The sequence below is a fragment of the Anomaloglossus baeobatrachus genome, chromosome 5, assembly GCF_048569485.1.
Source record: "Anomaloglossus baeobatrachus isolate aAnoBae1 chromosome 5, aAnoBae1.hap1, whole genome shotgun sequence".
Lineage (NCBI taxonomy): Eukaryota > Metazoa > Chordata > Amphibia > Anura > Aromobatidae > Anomaloglossus > Anomaloglossus baeobatrachus.
The window spans coordinates 18,482,072-18,492,134 of NC_134357.1; the positions used below are offsets into that span (position 1 = coordinate 18,482,072).

General features: G+C 49.0%; 1 protein-coding gene across 3 annotated transcripts in view; it reads right to left on the minus strand.

The window, feature by feature from the left end:
- The window catches only part of FAM131B (family with sequence similarity 131 member B), a 150,623-nt gene extending 141,844 nt beyond the window's left edge, over positions 1-8,779 (minus strand). For all 3 annotated transcript variants that reach the window (XM_075348243.1, XM_075348242.1, XM_075348241.1), the window contains exon 1: positions 7,981-8,779. In XM_075348243.1, the coding sequence (XP_075204358.1) occupies positions 7,981-8,008 (28 nt within the window). In that variant the 5' untranslated portion in view covers positions 8,009-8,779. The remainder of the gene's footprint in view (positions 1-7,980) is intronic.
- Positions 8,780-10,063: the final 1,284 nt, after the last annotated feature.

Genomic DNA, 10,063 nt, shown 5'->3' on the forward strand with positions numbered 1-10,063 from the left:
TGTTGCAGTGTCTCGTGCTGTGTTGCAGTGTCTCGTGTGTCTTGTCTCCAGTGCTGTGTTGCAGTGTCTCATGTACAGTGCCGTCTTCCAGTGCCTTGTGTCCAGTGTCGTGTTGCAGTGTCCTATATATATAGTGTTGCAGTGTCTTGTGCCCGGCCCTGTGTTGCAGTGTCTCACGTCCAGTGCTGTGTTGCAGTGTCTCATGTACAGTGCCGTCTTGCAGTCTCGTGCCCGGCACTGTGTTGCAGTGTCTCATGTCCAGTGCTGTATTTCAGTGTCTCGTGTCCAGTGCTTTGTTGCAGTGTTTCGTGTATAGTGTTGTGTTCCAATGTCTCATGTATAGTGCTGTGGTGCAGTGTCTTGTGTCCAGTGCTGTGTTGCAGTGCCTCTTGTCCAGTGCTGTACTGCAGTGTCTCGTGTCCAGTGCTTTGTTGCAGTGTCTCATGTATAGTGCTGTGTTGCAGTGTCTCGTGTCCAATGCTTTGTTACAGTGCCTCATGTATAGTTTTGTGTTGCAGTATCTCGTGTGCAGTGCTGTATTTCAGTGTCTGGTGTCCAGTGCTGTGTTGCAGTGTCTCGTGTATAGTGCTGTTGCAGTGTCTCATGTCCAGTGCTGTGTTGCAGTGTCTTGTGTAAAGCACTGTGTTGCAGTATCTTGTGTCCAGTGCTGTGTAGCAGTGTCTCATGTACAGTGATGTGTTACAGTGTCCTATGTATAGTGTTCCAGTGTATTGTGCCCGGCCCTGTGTTGCAGTGTCTCGTGTCCAGTGCTGTGTTGCAGTGTTTAGTGTCCAGTCCTGTTTTGCAGTGTCTCGTGTGCAGTGGTTTTTTGCAGTGTCTTGTGTATAGTTTTGTGCTGCAGTGTCTCATGTCCAGTGCTGTATTTCAGTGTCGGGTGTCCAGTGCTGTGTTGCAGTGTCTCGTGTATAGTGCTGTGTTGCAGTGTCTCGTGTCCAGTGCTGTGTTGCAGTGACTCATGTACAGTGCTGTGTTCCAGTATCTAGTGCCCAGTGCTGTGTTGCAGTGTCTTATGTATGGTGTTGCAGTGCTTCGTGCCCGGCACTGTGTTGCAGTGTCTGGTGTCCAGTGCTTTGTTGCAGTGTCTTGTGTCCAGTGCTGTGTTGCAGTGTGTTGTGTCCAGTGCTGTGTTGCAGTGTCTGGGGTCCAGTCCTGTGTTGCAATGTCTCATGTAGGGTGCCGTCTTGCAGTGTCTGGTGTCCAGTGCTGTGTTGCAGTGTCTCATGTATAGTGTTGCAGCGTCTCGGGTCCAGTGCTGTGTTGCAGTGTCTCATGTATAGTGTTGCAGTGTCTGGTATACAGTACCGTGTTGCAGTGTCTGGGGTCCAGGCCTGTGTTGCAATGTCTCATGTACAGTGCCGTCTTGCAATGTCTGGTGTACAGTGCTGTGTTGCAGTGTCTGGGGTCTAGTCCTGTGTTTCAGTGTTTCATGCATAGTGTTGCAGTGTCTCGTGCCCAGTGTTGCAGTGTCTGGTGTACAGTGCTGTGTTGCAGTGTCTGGTGTACAGTGCTGTGTTGCAGTGTCTCATGTATAGTGTTGCAGTGTCTGGTGTACAGTGCTGTGTTGCAGTGTCTCATGTACAGTGCCATCTTGCAGTGTCTCATGTACAGTGCTGTCTTGCAGTGTCTTGTGGTCCAGTGCCGTCTTGCAGTGTCTGGTGTACAGTGCTATGTTGCAGTGTCTCATGTATAGTGTTGCAGTGTCTGGTGTACAGTGTTGTGTTGCAGTGTCTCATGTATAGTGTTGCAGTGTCTGGTGTACAGTGCTGTGTTGCAGTGTCTGGTGTACAGTGCCGCCTTGTAGTGTCTCATGTACAGTGCTGTCTTGCAGTGTCTCATGTACAGTGCTGTCTTGCAGTGTCTCATGTACAGTGCTGTCTTGCAGTGTCTCATGTACAGTGCCGTCTTGCAGTGTGTGATGTACAGTGCTATATTGCAGTGTCTGATGCATAGTGTTGCAGTGTCTGGTGAACAGTGCCGTGTTGCAGTGTCTGGTGTATAGTGCTGTGTTGCAGTGGCTCATGTATAGTGTTGCAGTGTCTCATGTCCAGTGCTGTGTTGCAGCGTCTCATGTATATTGTTGCAGTGTCTCGTGTACAGTGTTGCAGTGTCTGGTGTATAGTGTTGCAGTGTCTGGTGTACAGTGCCGTGTTGCAGTGTCTAGTGTACAGTGTTGCAGTGTCTTGTGGTCCAGTGCTGTGCTGCAGTGTCTCATGTATAGTGTTGCAGTGTCTCATGTATAGTGTTGCAGTGTCTGGTGTACAGTGCCGTCTTGCAGTGTCTCATGTATAGTGTTGCAGTGTCTCATGTATAGTGCTGTGTTGCAGTGTCTCATGTATAGTGTTGCAGTGTCTGGTGTCCTGTGCTCTGTTGCAGTGTCTAATGTATAGTGTTGTAGTGTCTCATGTTTAGTGTTGCAGTGTCTCGTGGTCCAGTGCTGTGTTGCAGTGTCTCATGTATAGTGTTGCAGTGTCTCATGTGTAGTGTTGCAGTGTCTCATGTATAGTGTTGCAGTGTCTCATGTATAGTGTTGCAGTGTCTCATGTACAGTGCCGTGTTGCAGTGTCTCATGTATAGTGTTGCAGTGTCTCATGTACAGTGTAGTGTTGCAGTGTCTCATGCATAGTGTTGCAGTGTCTAGTGTACAGTGCCGTGTTGCAGTATCTCGTGGTCCAGTGCTGTTTTGCAGTGTCTCGTGGTCCAGTGCTGTGTTGCAGTGTCTCATGCATAGTGTTGCAGTGTCTCATGTATAGTGTTGCAGTGTCTCATGTATAGTGTTGCAGTGTCTCGTGTATAGTGTTGCAGTGTCTCGTGTGTAGTGTTGCAGTGTCTTGTGTAGTGTTGCAGTGTCTCATGTACAGTGCCCTGTTGCAGTGTTTCTTGTACAGTGTTGCAGTGTCTCATGTGTAGTGTTGCAGTGTCTCATGTGTAGTGTTGCAGTGTCTCATGTGTAGTGTTGCAGTGTCTCATGTACAGTGTCCTGTTTCTTGTACAGTGTTGCAGTGTCTCATGTACAGTGCCCTGTTGCAGTGTTTCTTGTACAGTATTGCAGTGTCTCATGTGTAGTGTTGCAGTGTCTCATGTGTAGTGTTGCAGTGTCTCATGTACAGTGTCCTGTTTCTTGTACAGTGTTGCAGTGTCTCATGTACAGTGCTGTGTTGCAGTGTCTCATGTACAGTGCTGTGTTACAGTGCTGTGTTGCAGTGTCTCATGTACAGTGCTGTGTTGCAGTGTTTCATGTATAGTGTTGCAGTGTCTCATGTGTAGTGTTGCAGTGTCTCATGTATAGTGTTGCAGTGTCTCATGTATAGTGTTGCAGTGTCTCATGTACAGTGCCGTGTTGCAGTGTCTCATGTATAGTGTTGCAGTGTCTCATGTACAGTGTAGTGTTGCAGTGTCTCATGCATAGTGTTGCAGTGTCTAGTGTACAGTGCCGTGTTGCAGTATCTCGTGGTCCAGTGCTGTTTTGCAGTGTCTCGTGGTCCAGTGCTGTGTTGCAGTGTCTCATGCATAGTGTTGCAGTGTCTCATGTATAGTGTTGCAGTGTCTCGTGTATAGTGTTGCAGTGTCTCGTGTGTAGTGTTGCAGTGTCTTGTGTAGTGTTGCAGTGTCTCATGTACAGTGCCCTGTTGCAGTGTTTCTTGTACAGTGTTGCAGTGTCTCATGTGTAGTGTTGCAGTGTCTCATGTGTAGTGTTGCAGTGTCTCATGTGTAGTGTTGCAGTGTCTCATGTACAGTGTCCTGTTTCTTGTACAGTGTTGCAGTGTCTCATGTACAGTGCCCTGTTGCAGTGTTTCTTGTACAGTATTGCAGTGTCTCATGTGTAGTGTTGCAGTGTCTCATGTGTAGTGTTGCAGTGTCTCATCTACAGTGTCCTGTTTCTTGTACAGTGTTGCAGTGTCTCATGTACAGTGCTGTGTTGCAGTGTCTCATGTACAGTGCTGTGTTGCAGTGTCTCATGTACAGTGCTGTGTTGCAGTGTCTCATGTACAGTGCTGTGTTGCAGTGTTTCATGTATAGTGTTGCAGTGTCTCATGTGTAGTGTTGCAGTGTCTCATGTGTAGTGTTGCAGTGTCTGGTGTACAGTGCTGTGTTTCAGTGTCTCATGTTTAGTGTTGCAGTGTCTCATGTACAGTGCTGTGTTGCAGTGTCTCATGTATAATGTTGCAGTGTCTCATGTGTAGTGTTGCAGTGTCTCATGTGTAGTGTTGCAGTGTTTCATGTGTAGTGTTGCAGTGTCTCATGTATAGTGTTGCAGTGTCTCATGTGTAGTGTTGCAGTGTCTCATGTATAGTGTTGCAGTGTCTCATGTGTAGTGTTGCAGTGTCTCATGTATAGTGTTGCAGTGTCTCATGTGTAGTGTTGCAGTGTCTCATGTATAGTGTTGCAGTGTCTCATGTATAGTGTTGCAGTGTCTCATGTGTAGTGTTGCAGTGTCTCATGTGTAGTGTTGCAGTGTCTCATGTGTAGTGTTGCAGTGTCTCATGTATAGTGTTGCAGTGTCTCATGTGTAGTGTTGCAGTGTCTCATGTATAGTGTTGCAGTGTCTCATGTGTAGTGTTGCAGTGTCTCATGTATAGTGTTGCAGTGTCTCATGTGTAGTGTTGCAGTGTCTCATGTATAGTGTTGCAGTGTCTCATGTATAGTGTTGCAGTGTCTCATGTGTAGTGTTGCAGTGTCTGGTGTACAGTGCTGTGTTGCAGTGTCTCATGTGTAGTGTTGCAGTGTCTGGTGTACAGTGCTGTGTTGCAGTGTCTCATGTGTAGTGTTGCAGTGTCTCATGTATAGTGTTGCAGTGTCTCATGTGTAGTGTTGCAGTGTCTCATGTATAGTGTTGCAGTGTCTCATGTATAGTGTTGCAGTGTCTCATGTGTAGTGTTGCAGTGTCTCATGTGTAGTGTTGCAGTGTCTCATGTGTAGTGTTGCAGTGTCTCATGTATAGTGTTGCAGTGTCTCATGTGTAGTGTTGCAGTGTCTCATGTATAGTGTTGCAGTGTCTCATGTATAGTGTTGCAGTGTCTCATGTGTAGTGTTGCAGTGTCTCATGTGTAGTGTTGCAGTGTCTCATGTGTAGTGTTGCAGTGTCTCATGTATAGTGTTGCAGTGTCTCATGTGTAGTGTTGCAGTGTCTCATGTGTAGTGTTGCAGTGTCTGGTGTACAGTGCTGTGTTGCAGTGTCTCATGTTTAGTGTTGCAGTGTCTCATGTACAGTGCTGTGTTGCAGTGTCTCATGTATAGTGTTGCAGTGTCTCATGTATAGTGTTGCAGTGTCTCATGTGTAGTGTTGCAGTGTCTGGTGTACAGTGCTGTGTTGCAGTGTCTCATGTGTAGTGTTGCAGTGTCTGGTGTACAGTGCTGTGTTGCAGTGTCTCATGTATAGTGTTGCAGTGTCTCATGTGTAGTGTTGCAGTGTCTCATGTATAGTGTTGCAGTGTCTCATGTGTAGTGTTGCAGTGTCTCATGTGTAGTGTTGCAGTGTCTCATGTGTAGTGTTCCAGTGTCTCATGTATAGTGTTGCAGTGTCTCATGTGTTGTGTTGCAGTGTCTGGTGTACAGTGCTGTGTTGCAGTGTCTCATGTGTAGTGTTGCAGTGTCTCATGTATAGTGTTGCAGTGTCTCATGTGTAGTGTTGCAGTGTGTCATGTATAGTGTTGCAGTGTCTCATATGTAGTGTTGCAGTATCTCATGTGTAGTGTTGCAGTGTCTCATGTATAGTGTTGCAGTGTCTCATGTATAGTGTTGCAGTGTCTCATGTGTAGTGTTGCAGTGTCTCATGTGTAGTGTTGCAGTGTCTCATGTATAGTGTTGCAGTGTCTCATGTGTAGTGTTTCAGTGTCTCATGTGTAGTGTTGCAGTGTCTCATGTGTAGTGTTGCAGTGTCTCATGTATAGTGTTGCAGTGTCTCATGTGTAGTGTTGCAGTGTCTCATGTGTAGTGTTGCAGTGTCTCATGTATAGTGTTGCAGTGTCTCATGTGTAGTGTTGCAGTGTCTCATGTGTAGTGTTGCAGTGTCTCATGTGTAGTGTTGCAGTGTCTCATGTGTAGTGTTGCAGTGTCTCATGTGTAGTGTTGCAGTGTCTCATGTATAGTGTTGCAGTGTCTCATGTGTAGTGTTGCAGTGTCTCATGTGTAGTGTTGCAGTGTCTCATGTGTAGTGTTGCAGTGTCTCATGTATAGTGTTGCAGTGTCTCATGTGTAGTGTTGCAGTGTCTCATGTATAGTGTTGCAGTGTCTCATGTATAGTGTTGCAGTGTCTCATGTATAGTGTTGCAGTGTCTCATGTGTAGTGTTGCAGTGTCTCATGTGTAGTGTTGCAGTGTCTCATGTGTAGTGTTGCAGTGTCTCATGCATAGTGTTGCAGTGTCTCATGTATAGTGTTGCAGTGTCTGGTGTACAGTGCTGTGTTGCAGTGTCTCATGTGTAGTGTTGCAGTGTCTGGTGTACAGTGCTGTGTTGCAGTGTCTCATGTATAGTGTTGCAGTGTCTCATGTATAGTGTTGCAGTGTCTCATGTGTAGTGTTGCAGTGTCTCATGTATAGTGTTGCAGTGTCTCATGTATAGTGTTGCAGTGTCTCATGTATAGTGTTGCAGTGTCTCATGTGTAGTGTTGCAGTGTCTCATGTGTAGTGTTGCAGTGTCTCATGTGTAGTGTTGCAGTGTCTCATGTGTAGTGTTGCAGTGTCTCATGCATAGTGTTGCAGTGTCTCATGTATAGTGTTGCAGTGTCTGGTGTACAGTGCTGTGTTGCAGTGTCTCATGTGTAGTGTTGCAGTGTCTCATGTGTAGTGTTGCAGTGTCTCATGTATAGTGTTGCAGTGTCTCATGTGTAGTGTTGCAGTGTCTCATGTATAGTGTTGCAGTGTCTCATGTGTAGTGTTGCAGTGTCTCATGTGTAGTGTTGCAGTGTCTCATGTGTAGTGTTGCAGTGTCTGGTGTACAGTGCTGTGTTGCAGTGTCTCATGTATAGTGTTGCAGTGTCTCATGTGTAGTGTTGCAGTGTCTGGTGTACAGTGCTGTGTTGCAGTGTCTCATGTGTAGTGTTGCAGTGTCTCATGTGTAGTGTTGCAGTGTCTCATGTATAGTGTTGCAGTGTCTCATGTGTAGTGTTGCAGTGTCTCATGTGTAGTGTTGCAGTGTCTCATGTGTAGTGTTGCAGTGTCTCATGTATAGTGTTGCAGTGTCTCATGTGTAGTGTTGCAGTGTCTCATGTATAGTGTTGCAGTGTCTCATGTATAGTGTTGCAGTGTCTCATGTATAGTGTTGCAGTGTCTCATGTATAGTGTTGCAGTGTCTCATGTATAGTGTTGCAGTGTCTCATGTGTAGTGTTGCAGTGTCTCATGTGTAGTGTTGCAGTGTCTCATGTATAGTGTTGCAGTGTCTCATGTATAGTGTTGCAGTGTCTCATGTGTAGTGTTGCAGTGTCTCATGTGTAGTGTTGCAGTGTCTCATGTATAGTGTTGCAGTGTCTCATGTATAGTGTTGCAGTGTCTCATGTGTAGTGTTGCAGTGTCTCATGTATAGTGTTGCAGTGTCTCATGTATAGTGTTGCAGTGTCTCATGTATAGTGTTGCAGTGTCTCATGTATAGTGTTGCAGTGTCTCATGTGTAGTGTTGCAGTGTCTCATGTGTAGTGTTGCAGTGTCTCATGTGTAGTGTTGCAGTGTCTCATGTGTAGTGTTGCAGTGTCTCATGTATAGTGTTGCAGTGTCTCATGTGTAGTGTTGCAGTGTCTCATGTGTAGTGTTGCAGTGTCTCATGTGTAGTGTTGCAGTGTCTCATGTGTAGTGTTGCAGTGTCTCATGTGTAGTGTTGCAGTGTCTCATGTGTAGTGTTGCAGTGTCTCATGTGTAGTGTTGCAGTGTCTCATGTGTAGTGTTGCAGTGTCTCATGTGTAGTGTTGCAGTGTCTGGTGTCCAGTGTCTTCACCTTGCAGCCCCCTCCTCGCTGTCGCGTGTTCTTACCTGCGCTGTGGGATCCAATGCAGCCCATGCTGATCACTGTGTGGGGTGGATTTTGTGGGTGCAGAGAGCCGGAGGTTTGGGGGATGATGGATGGAGGACGGGAGAGGCTGGAACAAGGGAGACCGGGGAGAGGAGAGGATCAGAGGATCGAGGAAGGGGCAGAGGAAAGGAGAAAGGATGGAGAAAGGGGGGAAAGAAGGAAAAAAAGAGGAGAGAGGAGGAGAGAGGGGGGGATGCACGGAGGAGGTTCCCCGTCACTGGGGTCTCGGATCTGGGATCATACTGGGATGTCTCCGGACGTGACGAGCAGATGCAGCCCTCTCTCCTCTCTCCTCTCCTCTCTCTCTCTCTCCTCCCCCTCTCTCTCGCTCCCTCTCTTTCTCAGGGATGCTCAGGGACCAGCAGCCCAGGGCGGGGGAGGAAGGATGAGACTCACAAACAGAAGGAGTGAGGATTGGCTGAGGGGGAGGAAACAGCTGGGAGAGACGAGCTGTCACATCCAGGGGTGCGCGGTCTCGCAGGCACGGGGCTGTCTATGTGGAGACCCCCAGCTGCCTCCGCGATGTCTCTTCTTCTGCGGATGGCAATGGTGCTGCAGCCGTCTCCGTCTTCAGTCTGGGCAGATGTAGCAGAGCTGAGGTCAGCATTAGGCAGAAGTCACCGCCATGTGCTATCTGCACTCACCACCGGGCACTGAGCGGCTCAGCTCTGCTACATCTGTGCTGTGGCTGTCACCTGCATGGCAGCCGCTCCGTCAGTGTCTCATCCTTGGCTCTGTGTGTTGGGATCTGTGGTACAACCTGTGCATTGCTCCCACACACTGCCTCTGCCTCCGCCTCCCCCCGCTCCCTGTCCGTCTGTCTCATTATGTTTTCTGGGCAGGTTTATCCAGCAACCATCAATTCTCAGCATCATAAAAGAGAAGAGAGAACATGAGACGGGGAGGAGGAGGTGGGGAGAAAGCATGGTGCCGCAGGGCCCTCCAGACCATGGCATGGTGCCACAGGGCCCTCCAGCCCATGGCATGGTGCCTCAGGGTCCTCCAGACCATGGCATGGTGCCGCAGGGCCCTCCAGACCATGGCATGGTGCCGCAGGGCCCTCCAGACCATGGCATGGTGCCGCAGGGCCCTCCAGACCATGGCATGGTGCCGCAGGGCCCTCCAGACCATGGCATGGTGCCGCAGGGCCCTCCAGACCATGGCATGGTGCCACAGGGCCCTCCAGACCATGGCATGGTGCCGCAGGGCCCTCCAGACCATGGCATGGTGCCGCAGGGCCCTCCAGACCATGGCATGGTGCCGCAGGGCCCTCCAGACCATGGCATGGTGCCGCAGGGCCCTCCAGACCATGGCATGGTGCCGCAGGGCCCTCCAGACCATGGCATGGTACCGCAGGGCCCTCCAGACCATGGCATGGTGCCGCATGGCCCTCCAGACCATGGCATGGTGCCGCAGGGCCCTCCAGACCATGGCATGGTGTCACAGGGCCCTCTGTGGCGCCCCTGAGGCTTCCGTCGCCACAGAGATATTACACCTCAGCCAGAGGTGTGATGTCCCATCCTGGGTAAGAATGAGGTCATATGCCGGTACACAGACTAAACTTGCACACACCAATTGGTAGGCATACACTGGGTCAGGGATAGTGGCAGCAACCCCCATAGATGTATTCATGGGGCCATAAGTCCCATTTCTGGTCCCAATAGTGTGGGTGAGGCCTAGTCAGTGGGTGTGTGGGAGGAATCAGAAAGTGTGAGTAGACAAGGCAAACGGGAAGTTCAAGTTCAGAGTAGTCTGTCAGAAGGAGCAGAGGAGTGAAGTCGAGAGTGTGAGAGGGAGGTGGTTACCTCAGGAGAGAGTGACAGAAAGAAGTTCCTGGTGGAGATCCTGGGGTCTAGTTAGGCCCAGGTGACACCGAAAGAAAGAAAGGATTCCAGGGCCACGGAAGGGCATATTGGCTCGTGGCCTGTTCCACAGGAAGATCAGGTGGAGGGATCTGTCTGCATTCAGGGACGGTCCCCAGACAGAGGGAAGAAAGACAATTCCTCATAAAGTAACACCGAAGGCCTGGGGTGGTTACAAGCG